The following is an 18,393-nucleotide window of genomic DNA, read 5'->3' as shown; positions in this document are numbered from 1 at the left end:
AAAATATATTTTAAAGCAAATTTTGGTTTAATTTAAGTTTCAGAGCTGTTTATCAGTTTCATGTTTGTTCTTGTTGATAAGACTCCTTTATGCAAGCAGGAGCTGTCTAACTTACTTGAGTGTTTGAGTTGTATGTTCAACCTCAGTTTGAAGTTATATTACGAAAAGCAGGTAAGTGCCATCCCAAGGTGTTCTCCCCAAACATGCTTTCCTGCTGGGGGATTTATTGCTCTTGTGCTGTGTATTTACTGAAATGTGTGAAGAAACAAAGTTCACACTAAAAGAAATGTCTTTCACTGCATATTTCATGATTCTTATTGTTTCCAAATTTCTGAACACATACATCCCCTCACTGATTTTAACATTGGCCCTTTTTTCGTAGCAAATGCTGTATGCGACTTATATCAAACCACTATACAGAAAAAAAAAAAGACAAATCTCTCGTCTTGAGATTAGCAGGAGAAAGTAATTTAGACATAAAAGTTAAAAGACAAGTGAAAGGGATAGAGTACAAAGACAGACACAGAAGTAAGGTGCAGCAGCCACATGAAGAAGATATGCTTACATTATAAGTACAAGCCCTGCAAAGTGCTTCTGATGGTAGAAAAAGAATTAGAGGGAAAACTCACAGCCTGTGATACACCACCACAGGTTTAAAGAGAAGGTCAGGAGTCAGTTCCTGCTCTCCTTTCTCACACACAACCCCATTGACTTCACTGGGGCAAATCACAAAGGGTAAGACAAGCGAGATTTAGCTCCAAATGTTACTTTGTGTAACTATAACAGGTTCTGTACGTGCTGAACTGAAACAGAGTCTTATGGAATCACTTCCCCATTTTAGTCTCATTGAGATCAAGAGCTCACAATGAGGACAAAACACTGAAAGAGGAGTCATCAGCATAGAGCAAGAAACTGGGTTTTAGCTGTAGCTCTGACACCGCCTGCTGTGTGTGGCCATGTCTACTCTTACTGGGGATCCATGCTGCTGAGATCAGGTAGTGAGTCTAATGAAGACCTGCTAGATCGACCCCAGAGCGCTCTCTGGTCAACTCCAGTACTCCACGAACAGAAGAGTATGGGAAGTCAACCAGAGAGTGTCTCCGATCAACAAAGCATAGTGTAGACACCGCAGTAAGCGACCTAAGCTACACTGACTCCAGCTACATTATTCATGTAGCTGCAGGAGTGTAACTTATGGCAACTTACCCCAGTAGTGTAGACAGGGCCCGACTTGTGTTTACTCAGGAATAATAACGTCTCCCTCCCTTGCTGGTGTGTTATGAGGCTTAGCTGCTTAGTGTTGATAAAGTGTTTTGAGTGTCTTAGATGGAAGGAGCTACAGGAGTACAATTTTTAAAAATTAATAGCTCCGCTTTCAGACAGTGAAGTAGAGTCTGGACTTTGGGAGGACGATAGAAATGAGTGGACGCCGACCTCTGATATTCTTTCCCAGGCTAATTTTATTTAGAGTATACATGTAGTTCCTATCCTTGCCTTGAGCAAAGTTGGAGACAAGAGCACAAGCAGCAGTGAAAGCTTACACAGTATGCATCCGATGAAGTGAGCTGTAGCTCACGAAAGCTTATGCTCAAATACATTGGTTAGTCTCTAAGGTGCCACAAGTACTCCTTTTCTTTTTGCTTACACATAGTTAATCACACTTCAGGGCTCCAGCAAAACGTTCTTCCGTGTTCAAACTACTACTCTGGTTACTATCTCTCTTGGGGATTGCTTCCAACTGCTGCATCTCTGGCCTGGTCTAGGTTAGGAAACTATTCCTAACGTTTCCCACACTGGTAGCAGGAGCAGGAACTCTAGTGTAGACACAAGCAGGTAGCAGCATTTTAGGCACCATATCTAGGCAGGATTAGAGGACATGGCACTCGTCTCCTCTAGCCCACTCACGGTCACTACTGATAGTGGCACTGCACTGGTGCTAGCAGAAGTTGGAAACTTTAGAGAAAAAAGGCACATGTAGACACAGCCCTCGTGTCTTTCCCTTATCCCGAAAGCAGAAAAGTCCTTTGTAAAGAATGTGTACATGGCGTGTCACTCAAATCATTACATTCATGTAGGCCAAATGGCCCTGGATGTTGGGCTGGTATGTTGCCTCCAGCCGCTTAGGCGATGCCAAGTCATCTGGCATTGTTTTGTGCCTTGTCTAAATTGTGAAAATTATCTGTAGCTAACCACCAGTATCAGCAATGGGTGTATCTGCACAGGATAAACCACATCAGCATCCAAGGTTAAAGCCTGCTCTTTTAGCTCCCGTTTCTCAAATGGCTATGCTGGTAGGCCTTGTTTGCTCTAGGAGCATTTGCGCAAAAAAAAAAAAAAAAAAAAAGTCAGACTATAAAAAGGTTTAAAAAAAAAGAACTAGATAAATTCATGGAGGATAGGTCTATCAATAGCTATTAACCAGGATGGGCAGGGATGGTGTCCCTAGCCTCTGTTTGCCAGAAGCTGGGAATGGGTGACAGGGGTTGGATTACTTGATGATTATCTGTTCTGTTCATTCCCTCTGGAGCACCTGGCACTGGCCACTGTCGGAAGACAGGATACTCGGCTAGATGGACCTTTGGTCTGACCCAGTATGGCTGTTCTGAACTAATATTAGCAATCAGCTGAATCAGTGTTAGTAACACAGGGAGCCTTAGTGTAGACAGTTTTCAGCACTGACATCTAATCCTGCTCAGAGCAAGTCTGATCAGTTTGGGACCGAAAATAGCGTTGGCAGCCAACAGACTTCCAGTGATGCTAAAGCTGGTTCAAAAGATGTCCTTAGGGTAGACAAGGTGACAGTGTGCTCAGCACCGCTACACCCATTGTCAGCAATGAAGCATTTTCAGATTATAGAAAAGGTCATTTTATCCCATTACCTTTGCAATGAACTCCTGCCTTTGAGACAATGAAGTGATGATTATAATAATACATTTCCCACACAAGTGCCTTAAGCTCTGAGTTGTTGAGCTCAACAAACAGGAAGCAGGATGTGCCTTAAATACAATTTGTTGTTACAAATATACAGCCACATTTTCAGACCTGTTACCTAAGTTCTGGTGTCTCAATTTGAAACACGGAGGGCCTGATTCTTTCCAAGGTGCTGTAGCTCCCCAGCCCCTTTGAGAAGTCAGGCCCTGTATGTGTCTGTCCACATGGACTAGGATGACCAGATAGCACATGTGAAAAATTGGGATGGGTGGGGGTTTAGGTGCCTATAAGAGATACAGCCCCACAGCTGGACTGTCCCTGTAAAATTGGAACATCTGTTATGTGAAATGGGGTGGTGTTTAGGACCCTGAGGTTTAGTTGGAGTTTGGGAGCACTTGGTATTTTAATGGAGCCCAACTTGATAAGTTAGATGACTACAGAATACAGATGCCTTTTTTCCTCCCCCTCCCCAATCAACATTTTGTTCTGAAACATTTGTAAATGATCTGAAATGCAGGCAATTGCACCAAGTATTTCAAACATTTCAGGGGTGGGGCGGGGCTTGACTCCTGGACCCCTCTTTTGTTTCTTCCCAATTTCCTACAGCCTCCTTCTGCTTAGCTAGCTCAGGCCTGCAGTCAGTGCTTTTCCCTCTAGAGAAGAGGAGTCTCAGACTAATCTAACATCCCATCCTGAGTGCATCAGGAAGCAACATGCCTCAGATGAACAACTCTCACTCTGGATGGAAATCTAGACAAAAGTTATTTCAGAACCGTTAAGCAGAGCAAATGAAACGGCTGTATATAATTTAAGAGATGTACTTAAATTTTCATGAGAAACTGAAAATAAGCAAAATTAAACCTAATATTGGATTGAGCCATGGCTGTCCCTCACCTTCGTCTCTTCATGTAGCTCCCTGGAAATTAAAAAATGCTGTTTGTACAACTGCCTTCTATTGATCAGGTTATAAAAACCATGAGTGAGTGAAAGCTCTGGAAAAAAAAATCTAAGGTGGCTGTGGGAGACATGAAAAGGCAGCTAGACACTACATGCTGGTAATAAAAAGTTGGAAATATTTGTGGGCATGAAAGGGAACTGGTGAATAGAGGAGATACAAACATCTTCTAGGGAGCTGAGAAATACTCATTAAAAAGGCTGGAAATAGAGGATTCAGTGTTTGCTTTTATTAAAAAAATAACTCCTATTTGTCCTTTAGTTACACTCGTGCTACAGTGCAGACCACTGCAAATAATAATGTACTAGCTAAATTAAAACTGATAATAAAAAGGAGTCCTAACTAGTATATTTAGGCACTGATCGTGTCTCCCAGTCGCTTAAGTAGTCAGGATCTGGCCCTTCAAGGCAATCAGAGCCTCGGAGGATGTTTTGGGTTTTTTAAAAATATACTTAGGATTTAAAAACAGCTGGAATTTAGTAGTTTAATTTCCTTTTCTGAAATGAGGATTTATTTTTTCCTCTTACTGATAAGAGAGAACCCTTATTAATGAGACCTCTGTGGTAGTTACACTTGTTGCTGTCACGCTATAAGATGTACACATTTCTCCCCCCCTCTCCCCCAAAGAGGGTTTAACTGCTTTGTAGATCCATAAAGATATTTCACAGAGAAAGCTTTATTCAGCTGGAGCTCTTAAGCCTCCTTTGTGAAATGTTGTGGTATTTTGTGAGATATGTGGCCTTTGCTGTACACGTGACATTGTTAGGCTGCTCAGCATTCAAGTTCAAGGGCTTTATTTTCCAGATACTTTTCAGTCAATTAAGTTGGTTGGCAATATTTGATGCACTTTAAAAGGAGGGGGAAATAATGTCTGTCTCCTGCACAGCTAGCTTGATTCTTGTCTTTCTCCAAACAAAGAGCCATCACAACACTAGTGTGTATGTGTGGTTTTGTTTTGTGTTTTTTATAAAAAAGTTCACTCTTCTGGAATGTTTTTCAGTGGGTTTTTCCTTCTTCACTGGAAACATTCTTTAAATGCATATGTGTAGGTGGGATTTCTATCAGAACTCTAACAACCCCTCCACCCCACACACCTTATTTCTCTGCTGTTGAATACACACACCCCTTTATGTCAATACAATTCTTCATGGATTTTTTTTCTGACTTGCATTTTTACATGCTTGTACACCCAAGTCAGATGGGGGGAAAATGGACAAAAGGCCTTTTAAAAGTAATCTTTTAGAATGCTCTTATTGTGCCCTTAATTGCATCAAACTACATGTGGGCTTGATTATATACGGACATAGTTTTAGCTGTAGGTTGGTTTTAACTAAGCCAAACATATTTTAGGCCAAAGTACTGCACATCGGCAGGAAAAAGCTTTAGTCACATTACTCCCATAAGTAATAACGCATAGCAAGCAATAATTGGATGCAAGAAGTTGAGAGCAGATGTTCCCTTCACTTCAATTCTTGAGGCAGTAGAGTAGCAATTTCTACTTTTGTAGCAGCCACAAATGATTCAGTGTTATTAAAAAAAGTTTCAGGCACTGAGTTCTTAGAGCGAATAGCTGAGAAATGAAATCAAACACTGAAATGTTGAATTGAACAGTAAGATTTCCAAGCTTTTTTCCAAGAGTACTTTAGAAAAGATATAGGTTTTACCATTGGCTTTGCAATAATTGAGTTAAGTTTTATTTTTCCTAGATACATCTATTATTCATTTTTCAACTCTGTGAAAGTTTTATTTTCCTAAGAGGAGGGGAAAATTTAGCCTTCCAATTGCTGTTAATGGCAGCATTAAAGTAATTGCCCTGAGCAGCCCATCACATGCTGGAGAATTTCATATAATGGTTCTGTAGGCGACTTCATAGATTTCACTCTCCAGAATCTTTGCCTGCTGCCTAGGTTCCCAAGGCTGGAGATCACAATTACAATTCACAAAAACATCTCTCCAGCTCACAGAAAACGAGGAAAGGGGACAGTCCAGATGCCATTGAAATCTAAGGTAATTGACAGTGACCAACAGGAGCAGGATCCAGCCCACAAGGAGAAAATGAAGAATATATTTAAAGAATTTCTTTTATTATTGGCAGAGCAAAGCAAGGCCCTCCATTCAACCTGAAGGTGTTCCTCTGCTTGCCTGTAATATAACTTTTGAATGCCACATCTAATCAAGTGCGTGTAAAAAAAAAAAGGGGGGGGGGGGAAGTCAGGGAATGTTCTAGGCATGAAAGGGCAGAATCCTATTGCTTGTGGTGAAAACAGGACAACTAAAACAGGGAGACATGCACAGAGAGCCCTTTCATTGGGTTAGCAGACCCTTCAGCTCCTACTACTGCTGTAATCTTTATAGCTCAAAGAATTGTTACAGATTGATGGCATCCATTAATATCTGTCTCCCAGCATAACGATAGCCCCCATCTCAGGTCTGCCTGTTGTCCCCATGCAGTTTAAAATGTTGTTACACTCAAGGACTTATTTTCCAGTCAGAAAGAAGAGAATAAAAAGTATCAGGGGAAAGTGGGCACTCAGAATCCCTGGCATGGGGCAGGGGAAAATGGGGTATAGTGTTGTGGGGAAAGAGGGACATGCAGGCCACGGCTCCTAGCATGGGGGGGGGGGGGGTTGGCAAGGGGAGTACACAGAGTCCCTGCTAGTGTGGGAAAGGGGCAGTGGGGAGGGGTGTGGAACAGGGCGCACAAAGTTCCTGGTATAAGGAAGATGAGGGGAGCATGGTGGGTTACAAGGAGTCCCTGAAATAGAGGGGGATAAAGGGAGCTTGTGTGGGGGAAGGGATTGTAAATGGGGGGAGGGATTCAAGGAGCCTTTGGCATGTGCAATGAGCTCAGGCTACAGCAGCAGCCAAGTGTGGGACCTTCTAGTCACCTTTTTATTAAAGGTGTTCTAGGGTAGGCTCTTAAGTAAATCTCGCCCACTATCAAACTAAAACTATTACAAGAATATAACTAGCAGGAACTAGTCTTTACAACCCCTATATTTATATTGAAACTCTGTACAATAGCATATAAGGGTAAATAATCTTGATTAGAAAAGGAAAAAAGACCCCCCCAACCCGATGCTAAATGATGAAACATAAGCAATATTTAAAAAAAAAAAAAAAAATCTGTTTCATGCCAGAGTAGGAATTTCAGTCATCAGTGGTGGAAGGGTTGAGTGAATAAACCACCATCCAGAAAACATTTCTGAGAGAAAACTGAAAAGAAGAAAACACCTCAGGCAACCCACGAACACAAGTGATTTGCTACAAAAGGACACACTCATCAACATGCACTGCATCAGTTAATCAGTGCATGTGTCAAATACCATTGGCTAGCTGCTCAATAAATGGTATCCCATCACCTGGCTACATAACAGGATACTGGAGGTCTCTGAAGCTTGACCATAACATTGTTTAGGGATCTAGTGTAGGCGCGAGATTAGGACTTGGAGGCCAAATCCTAATATGGCAGAGATGAGCTAAACACCAACATAGAGATGCATGTTCCCCACTCTGTTTGCTAGGATTCCATGGGCCAAGTTGTTCCCGACCATGGGAAGACAAACTTACTGCAACACTAGGACAATTTAATGCCCTGTCCCTTTTGTTGGGAGAGATTTATGGCAGCACTGAGGGGTATGAGATTTATAACCCCAAAGGGCCCAGTGTGGCTCAGAACAGCTCCACTCATGATATTTGGGCCATTACTGCAAAGTGCTGCTCACCTCATCATGTTCATTCCAGTCCCTGTATCTCAGCAAAACAGCTGCTATTGCTCCCTTGTCCCCAGGCACGTCTAGGCCTTCATTGTGGTAGAAATGACAGCGGACAAGTCTTGCAGAAATGTCCTGGCATTAGTTAAGGCAGAAGCAGCTCTGCAGCACCAACGCCAAAGCATCAGCCATCTCCCAAAGCTCTCACCATACAGTGAAAACTGCAGAGGAAAAGCCTTTGCCTCTATAGTTTTCCCCCCTACAGCCAATTACTTTCATGGCTGCTGATCAGTGCCCCTTCTTCCATCTTCTCCATTTGCTGTTTGGTTCAGTGCAGCACAGTGGAGGCCCAGTGCATGGAGCATTGAGAGAGACACAGGCCATGCCCAGAGGTTTGGGGGCTAACACTTGACAGGGAGCTGAGGAGAAGCTAAGTCATTGCGCATAGGCCAGGGGAGAGGAGAGACTGTGGCCTGATTCTGCTTTTTGGAAGATTATGTATTGGGAGGGGTTAAGCGGAGTTACCCTTTTCTTGTTGTAACTTGGCAGTTGCTGTCTGGATGGGAGGACCAGGTGTTCAAGTCGTTGTCCCACAGATTTAAAGCCAGGGCCATCACTAACTAATGTCACATCTTAACATACAAGTTAAGGTGGGTTTTTATGGGAACAAGTTGCATGGAACAACCTCATCACCACCTGGCCACATCACTCAAAACTGTGCTGGGTCCCAACTAGCACTGGCTGGGAATTTCCAGATGAAAATGACTTTCACTGGAAAATTCCAATTTGTTGAGGCGAAGATGTTTTGCAGAAACGTATCTAGTTGACAACCTCTGAAACCACAGGCAGGGTCGAGCCAGAAGCCTGCCTGGTTTCCTGTGATCTCACCTGGTGGGCTGCTGAACCTAGGCTTACAGGGTTCAAAGCTCTGGGTAGCTGCCACTGTACAGGCTACCTGAGGACACCAGGGCTTCCAGGTTCCCAGCTGCCACAAAGCTGGATGCCTGGGAGCTCCAGTTCTAGCCAGGGCTTGGCTGACAGTTCCACGGCAGGGAGTCTAGAAGCCCTGAGAATCCTGGTTGAAGCCGGGCCTTTCTGGCTTCTAGGCTCACTGCAGATGCTGAAGAGGTAGGAGCTTGGGTGTCCTGTGGCAGGCTTCCAGGGTCCCTGGCGCCAGGGCAGTCCCACCGTGCTGGCTGTCCAAGGGCCAGGGACCCCAGGACTTTGGGGTGGTGAGGACTATGCATCGACGGTGTGGATCACACCACTTATCTGGCCTTTCCCCTTGTTCTCCAGGTCTATTTTTGAGACGTGAGCAACACATTTTTGGTCCTGATTTTAACTAGTTCACTGCTGGGAGATTTTTTATATACAGGAATTGCTCGGTTATTACAAGCCCTCGTCTGAATGCAGTTCTACTGGTATAAGAGGTGCTTCTACTGGTATAGCTTATTCCTGTAAATGCATGCAAGTAAGCTATACCCGTAGAAGCACCTTTCATACGGATACCTCGGCCTTCACATTAGGGCATTGCACCACATTACCTTTATCGGCTTCTAAATGAAGAGCGGCATAGCGGTGCAAAACCCTGCTTGTAGACAAGCCCTGAAAATGAGGTGCATTTCCTTCCCCTGTGGCATAGAACAGACAAAGGGATGTGTGGGGAGAAGCATACTGGCCTGCAGATTATCACCCTCCCTGTCCAGCCACCTCAACCTTAATGATGGCTTTTTCATACAAATTGGCATCGGAATACTGGCATGGTTGACATTGAGACAGGTCATGTCTTGCTGTATCAGTGTGCTAAAAACTATACTATGTTCTATTTCAAACCAGGCAATAAGTGATTGTTATAAGCGCCAGTGTCATTAGAATCGGATTACAAACAGAGCCACAGTTTTTTCCTGTTTTTCCCATGTGCTCCTGTTCACCCCATTTCCCATCCCCGCCCCAACCAAGATAATTAATACTTCCCCACTTGTGCTTCTCCACCGAGCCATGGTAAGATGATTTTGCGTCACTCTCAGTGTTTACGGTACCAGGATTAGTTCCCATTTCATAGGTTTTATTAGTTGTTCCAACACGCTATGGTTAGCAAGACCACAGCGTTTTATTTTGAGGTCTAAAATTTTCTCTTGCTTGTGTGCGCCAAGCTAGGCCTCCATAGACAAACTGCAGCACTATGGTGTAGCCTGAAGAACGTTTATTGCATTGGCCAAGCTAGAATTGCCTCTGATCACTTACAGTTCCTGTCTAGTGAGTGCGCCAATTCTTCTACAACTTGAGGCTTTAGGCTTTATATGAGGGGCTCGTCACAGAAACTTGTGCAGCATCTTTTCTCTCCCCTCCCCCCCCACCCCCTTTGAGAAACAGGAATTGAAGGCTCACTCGACCTGCAAGCCTTCTTAGCTGACTTAGTTCAGACATTTCTGTTTAGAATGGGGAAGTGTAAATGTTCCAGTGGCTTGAACACAAATTTGAAACGTTCTGATGCTGATTTATACTTTAAACACCAACTGTGTTTTTTCTCAAGTGCAAATAGTTTTATAAACAGGATCCTTAAGTACTACATACTCCAAACAGTCTGCAAGCTGTCTAGCTTGCTCCTAGAATTTTTTTTAAATTAAGTAGCTGTAGGATTATATACTGAATGATCAAATTAGACCCATAAGGGGACATTCACAGTGTTAAACTTGAACTTAATATTTAAAAAACATTTTTTCACTCTCTGAAAGCACAGATTGCTCACACCTAGTGCAAACAATGCCCCCGTATTAGGACATTGAAAGCATGAGAGAAACTGACAAGGAAGCCAGTCTGGGTTCAGGGTATGACCTAGCCTGGCAGAGGCCTGGGACCCCCTTCTTTCCCCTAGGACAGGAATCAGAGTTCCCCTGCCCACAGGGAGCAGAGGTTGCTGGGGAGAGGTCTTTCCCCATAGGGTCCCTCACAGTCCACTTCTCCTGCCACATGCAGAAAGCCTATTGCTGGGGGGAGAAAGGAGCAGGATTTGCAGGAGGTCCAGAGCAATAGGTCTGGCAGTTTACAGCCTCTGCAATACATGAGGCAGTTCTGTCAGAGCTATGATTTCAGTGGGCTCAGCTAGTAGTCGCTACACAAGTCACATGTTTCAATGTTATCTTCACAAGCATGAAAACTAGAAACTTACCTTTTTTAAAAAATGAAAGCAGAGAGTCTGATGTAATCACATGACTCCAGGAGTTGGGGGCCATAGACAGGGGCCAATAATGTTTATGCTTGAATCTAGCCACAGGAATTGAGTCCTTTTAGCACCATTAAACCCACACCACAAAGTTTTAGGAGCTCAACAACCTGTTCAGTTTTAAGTGCATATAGAGGGGTCATCCATCCCAGGTGGATCAGGTCTACCTGTGAAAGACTTATCCAGTCAATCCTTGTCTCAGAGAGGTATGTAGGTAAAAAGCCAGGTCCACAGCTGGGTCTTTTCTACATTAGTCATTTTTTTTTACCTTGAGTTAATTGATTGCCAATTTACCTTCCAGCCCTGTTAACTAACTCAAGTTATCTGGACACTCCCCAAATATTTGTTCCAGAATACAAAGGGATTGTGGTTTACCTTGCAGTCTACACCAGCCTTTACAACTTTTACCTCCTTTGAGCTAACTGGCAATAAACTTGAGGTAAAAAAGCTTTACTGTTGACCTGGTCTAAATCCATGTAGCTAACTGGCCTCACTGAAGCTGTGCTTATTTATATCAGCTGAGGCTGTTTGATAATTATATTCAATTAGAAATTGTCACTAGGCTAGCTGTATGTCAGTGACTGCATCTATACAAACCGGTGAATGAAGGAGCTCAATTTTCCATTTTTTATGTATAAATTCCATCTCGTGATAGCAATAAACCAACTAGGGAGTGTATTTGGAAGTCATACCATTACTGAAGTGCTTTAAATCCCTTGGCCTTTGGTCTTGTGCTTTATAAAGCACTTTGAGTTATGCTATAATTGCCCAGAAACACACTGCCTGTCATGCTTAAAGGTACATTTTTCAGGGTTGGCAGCCCTACAATTTGATTTACCTTACTAAAATGATTTTCCAAAATGGTCTAATTTTTAAAGTTCCTGTGTTCCCAACTTCCATGATTTTATCCTGACTATAGTGATGTTTTTCTCAAAGCCCAAGCGCCCAGATTCATGAGGATCTCAGCTTTCATTGAAAAAGTAAGTTTCTAGCCCTCATGTTTACATAGACAAGCTTGAAAATGTGACCCAGGTGCAGCTTAAAAGATCAGAAACTAGAAGACAAACACAATGAGGCCAACATTTGTAATCAACCCTCCCCCCCAACAACAGCAACAAAAACAGGATTTTTGCATGAGTGGGTGTGGCAATACTGAAGTTCATGTAATTCTTTATTGGTGTACTTTCTATATATGTATTTAATAAAATCAATTCCAAAAGCCTCACTTACATGCAAGGCTATGAAAACAACCTGCTACGGGGATGCAAGGGTGACAACAACTTATTTAGTGAGGAAACTTACGAACAATTATACACTATAAACAATTAAAAAATGCTTTTAAGAGCTATGAAAAATACCAGTGTTCTTTTTACATAAATGACTGTGCAATGTTTGGCTAATATAGCACTTTGTTTTGGGACTGTGTAATACATATTCACCTTACCCCAGCTGATAAATCTGAGATTTTGTTTTGTAAAACTACTCTCACATGTTATATTTTCCTAAATAAGAACCCAAACTACATAAAAAGGGAAACACCTGGAAACCCATATCATGAGTGAGGAAGACACATTAATTATTTTTTATCACTGGGCTTTATAATGGACTGTATAAAGTTTCCTACTGTAATTGGTATATACATTCAACAGTTTTATTGTATGTCAGAGCACATAATTTTGCACAGCTGCTGGAGAGGCATTGCTGAACTTTCTTTTCCATGACAAACACCTATTAAGCAGTCAGCATAAACTCTTCTTGTTACAACCCCTGACATCACCCCCACAGCAAGCGGACACAGAACAGCAATTACTGAATTGCGTATGAAAATTATGGTTTTATTGTCTACACAACTGAAGGTTTAACTCTGACTCTTGCTCCAGTCAGCTCTGTTATAAAGAAGTAATTCTTTCGCAGAACAAATAAGCACAGTACACCATTGTAATCTAAGGAACAGGCACTATTTATGTATTGGAAAGACTTGTTCACAATAGTGCTAGCAGTCTAATGGTCCAGAAGCCACTACTTTAGCAGCTGTAGAGAAAGAAAGCGTGAATAACAAGATATTATACAGAATTGGATGTAGCCTTTGAGAATACAAATGGAATCACCCCTGTTGACATAACTGTCCTATCTGTTAGTTTAACAAGCACGATTGATAGGTAGGGACCATGTATTTAATGTTTATATAAGCGTCTTCTCCACCATAGCGCTCAAAGGCTTCCAGTGTCTCTTGAATCAAATCTCCAATATTTTCACGCTTCTGCTGGCTGTAGTCAATACCGTCTCCTGAATTAACTGGTTAATAAAAACAAAATACAACATTATGTTAGAGTTTTCCTTGTAGCTTTCTGAAAACATGACATAGCTAAATAGAATTGCTGGTCAATGACCATAACTTCACTGCAATCTTTATCCTGTGACATATAATGTTGCAGGATTTAAATATATGAAATTCTATCGATCCATTCATCATCCATCCTGTTCCCATTGAAGTTGTCAATATGGTCTAAAATCTATTTGTAATGTGCCCATTATCTTAGTATCTCGGTGCTATTCTGGATTTTAAAAATACAGAAAACAAATTTTATTAACATCCACAGGCTTTGTCTCTGCAGATTCCCATAGCTAGTCAGTAACATCTTAAGACCATTACAGCTTTATTTCATAGTGATAGTTGGGACAAAACTCAATTGCCTGATATATAAATGCTTATCTCTGAAAAGCTAGGGTCTGTTGTGGTATGAAATCCTTAGTGGATGCTTTTTTGGGATTGTTCCATGCTAAACACCAGATCCACATGCCTACAGTGTTTCAGATAGTGGAGCTCAAAGAAGGGGTGTCACTTGGCCAAAGAGATATATTTGGAGCACAACGCACCACTCAATCTACTTCTACTCCCTGAAAAATGTGTTAAATTAAGTCAATGTCAAGAGGACACATTATTCTAGCCCATAGACAGAACAACTGTTGCAGCCTTCTCTAATATGGAGCAGGTTGAGAAGTGGCTGTGATGTTTATTTGTGTATAAACAGCATATTAGCTAATGTAAAGAGCCCAGTGTAAACTGCTGCACAAAAGTTTTAAAAATGAAAAATAGTGATGGATAATTCTGCTCCCAGGGATTTTAAGAGAGATTTAAAGGGGAAAAATGTACTACAATTTGCCGGAAAACAGCACTTCGAAATCTCCAAAGATCTGACTCTCTCAGCATGAATATTCTCCAAAACGTACAACAACCATAACTTGGTAAGGACACTGGATGGCTTAGGGAATTGTCAGTGGGCTCTAGTCCAGCCAGGATACATAGTCTCTGGTAGTGGTTACTAGCTGATGCTTGTTTGGTGGTCCATGGGAAATTAGTTAGTGGCCTCACTCCAGTTATTAGTGGACAAGAATCTACATCGTAAAATTCAGAATCTCAAATAATACTATCTAGCCATTTTGTTGACAGATTTAGCAAACAGGCCAAGGATACAATTATCAAGGACACTGAAACAACTTCTCACTGCTAGTGACAATGGTTCCTTTCAGGTCAGGACTAAGGCACGTTAAAAGGGTGGGCCAGATTTTACTGCTGCCGTATCTGCAGTGCCTGTTCTTTAGAGTGCAGATTCGCAAGACCCCAATCCAGCAAGGCACTTAGCCACATGCTGAGTTTGAAGCACATTAATTCAATGGGACTACTCACGTATTTAAATTTAGGCATCATTCATGCTTAAGTGTTTTTCTGGATTTGGGTCCAAATGACTCCCAGAGCCAGATCTGGATTCTGGATTTCTGTCATTCTTACAGAGAGAAACTGGTAAAAGTTTTGCCGCCCTGTACACATGCAGAGATCAGCTGAACAATGGTTACGTGAAAAATTATCCTAATGGTAAAAATTTGATCCTAGAGAACTGCTAACACTCTGTTACAGTTACATGTATAACATTTTATCAACCTTGTAAACTCTTATGGTTTATTTATTTATTTGCAAAATGTTGTATAAAATTATGGTATGTAAAGACAGGTATTCTCATCTGAAAGATATGATGATGATGGCTCCTTTTTTAAAAAAATCACCTCTCTCTATCTGATTACATTAGTGATTTGAGAACACATTTGTGACACCAACATTCACTACTATGGAAATGGCTATGATGTTCGAAATAATGGACTATGCCATCATGTAGAAGACAGCAAGGTGGTATTGCAGCAGATCATTTTAATTTACACAAAATAGGTTGTCAATCAGCAATGGTAAGAAAGCAAGAAAGCATTACAAATCAAATGGTGTTTTGGTTAAATATGCTTTTATCTAACCAAAAAAGGCCGTAGATTGATGGTAGCACTTCATCTATGAAGAGAGCAGTACTGCCAACATTCCTGACAGCGCTTGATGGTATTTGTGATTTCATTAGCTGCAGCAGGGGAAGCCCTGAACCGTGAACTTACGTCTTGGCAGATAAGTAAAGGAATTATCAATTTTCAAATTGTTTGCTAAAATCTGTAATTTTTAATCCTACATTCTCTCTGATAACGAGCTTAAACAGCTTTCATATGTCTTTAAAAAGTCCATTCAAAATTCCATAATATTGAAGTAACAGTGATATATCACAAAGTGGGAGATCTGGATTAGGTCTCTGGAGGATGACTATGCACTTCAGTTGTGGTGGGGACAGGATTTATGTTCCAGCTGTTTCCTGTGCAGAAGAATTTGTAGAAGCATTCAATACTGGGAAAAGACGTGTAAAATATTTCCTACATTAAATGGCTTGCAGGTTTGATTAAAAGGTAGTGTTCTAGTGATTTCATCAACTAAAGCAGGTCTTGGCAGGTAAAGGTTAGGGTTAGGCAATGATAAGGGAAATAGTATGCAAGGGATAGCTGAAGTAATATGCAGACTATCATTACAAAAATTTTTCATCAGACATGCACAACCTGTGCAAGGTTCATATCCTCAAGACAGTCATTGTCCACTCTAATTTCAAGACATGGCTTACAAATGACAATACCAAAAAGGTTATTGCAGCATTGAAGTCCTCTGCTAAGTACCACAATAGCCATCCTACATAGCTATAGGAATTAGCAAATCTTTCAGACAAATAAAGTAATGATTAACCCAACAGGACAATATCCACCCCAGCATTTGTCAACACTAGATGGATGAGCCAGACTGATTTCCTCAGCACACCTAAGGCTAAATATCTAGTCCATAATAATGATGAGTACTTGGAAAAAAATTGCTACCGAATTACAGCAGTCTCAGTATGTCCTTCTCCGGTTTAACTTTATTTCACCGTTAGCTTGTATATGGAGCCCATGTTGTCCGCCACAAAAATGCTGCATATGCGACGTGTGAACATGGATCTGATTCATGCTCTTTAAGAAGCTGTCCTTTGCAACACTAATCAACAAGAAGGAAGTGTTAGAAAGCACATCTGTTGTACTACGATGTCAAAGTGAAACGTCTGGCAGATTCAGCATGGATCAAGAAATCTTGTCCTTAGAGAAAACGTTGTTACTTGTATAGAACATGCATACTGAAGGAATATTAAGATTTCAGGTCTAGAGGACTGGAATTGGGAAAATATTTTTTAATTCCTTTCCTGGATCAAACAAATAGTTTCTCTGTCTCCTAACAGTATATGATATGTACAACAGTATATGATACTCAAAGGTGAACTGAAAGACCTGCTTTAGTTGATGAAATCACTAGAACAAAGACTAAAGAAGGAAAAGCAAAATCTCTCTCAAAGTGTTAAGGACTGAGTATATGAGGGCAGTCGCCATGTCGTGAGGGGAACCAATTTGTAAGATTCAATCTGATCTACTCTTATCTCTGGGAGTTCTTTAGAATCTTAAAGTGTACTAGAAATTCTTTTAGTTTATTAGCACTCTCTTTTGGCAGACCTGGTCTCCTTCCATTCAAGGTGTTTTAATTGGCTGGATGTGCTCAAGCACCTCTGTATAAATCAATGGTACTAAAGCTTGCCATTGACAATGACTGTTTCCAAGGTCCTACTTCATGGATGACATGAATTAAAACTGGAAGGGCTGTACAACCATAAAGATAGAGAAGGCACAGCATTTGGAATATTACAACTTCCCAAGATTTTAAATTCTTCAAATCTGCTCAGGTCTTGTTGAAAAGAATGAGATTCAAACAGCCATCTGAAGAGACTTTGAAGCAGGCCCTTTACTCCGAGCTTAAACGTTTTTTTTTTTTTAAATAACAAAGATGTGAGACTGTAGTCAAAGACCATTCAACTATTTCATTTCTAATGCACAAAAAAAGGATTTAAAATTTGTATCCTGGGATATGCTGATTCCAGCAGACATTTTTGAACAAATCAATAATAAATAATAACAATAATACATAGCTCTTATGTAATGGTTTTCATTCATAGATCTCAAAGCACTTTACTATGGAGGGTAACTATCATTTTTCCCTTTTTTCATTTGGAGAAACTGACGCACAAGGAAGTGAATTTTGCATTCTTTTGCCAAAACTCTACTCCCCTTTACCAGTTGGTGTCAATCCTCATTGCCATCTCAAATGTGATGAAAAGGGTACAATTCTAAATTACTCTTTTGCTTCACCTTGTGGCCTGGACTGTTTTCAATCATCATTGTGAAGCTGGATACAGTCCATTTAATATGCCTTAGGAACCTAGTATCAAGAAGTATTATCTATATTCAGTATACTGCAATATTGCTCCGCCCAGTGTTCACAGAGAGGAAAGCGTAGCAAAGCTCGTGATGAAATTGCATGATATGTCACAGCTACCATTAATTAAAGACTTGTTTAATCCACCACATGGTCATCTGCCCTCACATCGTCCATTGTGGATAAGTTTTACTGAGTGAGGGATTTACGGTAGAGGATGCGTGGCGAGCTTCATGGTCCACAGAGAAAGAGAAAAAGAATTATCTTGTCTCAGACCCCACTCATTCATAGAATATCAGGGTTGGAAGGGACCTCCAACCCCCTGCTCAAAGCAGGACCAATCCCCAACTAAATCATCCCAGCCAGGGCTTTGTCAAGCCTGACCTTAAAAACTACTAAGGAAGGAGATTCCACCACCTCCCTAGCTAACGCATTCCAGTGTTTCACCACCCTCCTAGTGAAAAAGTTTTTCCTAATATCCAACCTAAACCTCCCCCACTGCAACTTGAGACCATTGCTCCTTGTTCTGTCATCTGCTACCACTGAGAACAGTCTAGATCCATCCTCTTTGGAACCCCCTTTCAGGTAGTTGAAAGCAGCTATCAAATCCCCCCTCATTCTTCTCTTCTGCAGACTAAATAAACCCAGTTCCCTCAGCCTCTCCTCGTAACTCATGTGTTCCAGTCCCCTAATAATTTTTGTTGCCCTCCGCCGGACGTTTTCCAATTTTTCCACATCCTTCTTGTAGTGTGGGGCCCAAAACTGGACACAGTACTCCAGATGAGGCCTCACCAATGTCCAATAGAGGGGAACAATCACATCCCTTGATCTGCTGGCAATGCCCCTACTTATACATCCCAAAATGTCATTGGTCTTCTTGGCAACAAGGGCACACTGTTGACTCATATCCAGCTTCTTGTCC

The 18,393-nt window shown here is 41.4% G+C and overlaps 1 protein-coding gene across 5 annotated transcripts in view; it reads right to left on the bottom strand.

Annotated features, from left to right (window-relative positions):
• Nucleotides 1-12,632: 12,632 nt before the first annotated feature.
• The window catches only part of PACRG (parkin coregulated), a 471,461-nt gene continuing 465,700 nt past the window's right edge, over nt 12,633-18,393 (bottom strand). For 4 of the 5 annotated variants that reach the window (XM_037895122.2, XM_037895121.2, XM_007071089.4 and 1 more), the window contains exon 6: nt 12,633-13,117. In XM_037895122.2, coding sequence (XP_037751050.1) covers nt 12,957-13,117 — 161 coding nt within the window. In that variant the 3' untranslated portion in view covers nt 12,633-12,956. The remainder of the gene's footprint in view (nt 13,118-18,393) is intronic. The other variant, XM_043544308.1, reaches the window with a different exon arrangement.

Source organism: Chelonia mydas, chromosome 3, assembly GCF_015237465.2.
Source record: "Chelonia mydas isolate rCheMyd1 chromosome 3, rCheMyd1.pri.v2, whole genome shotgun sequence".
NCBI lineage: Eukaryota > Metazoa > Chordata > Testudines > Cheloniidae > Chelonia > Chelonia mydas.
This window is presented reverse-complemented; position numbering and strand designations above follow the sequence as displayed.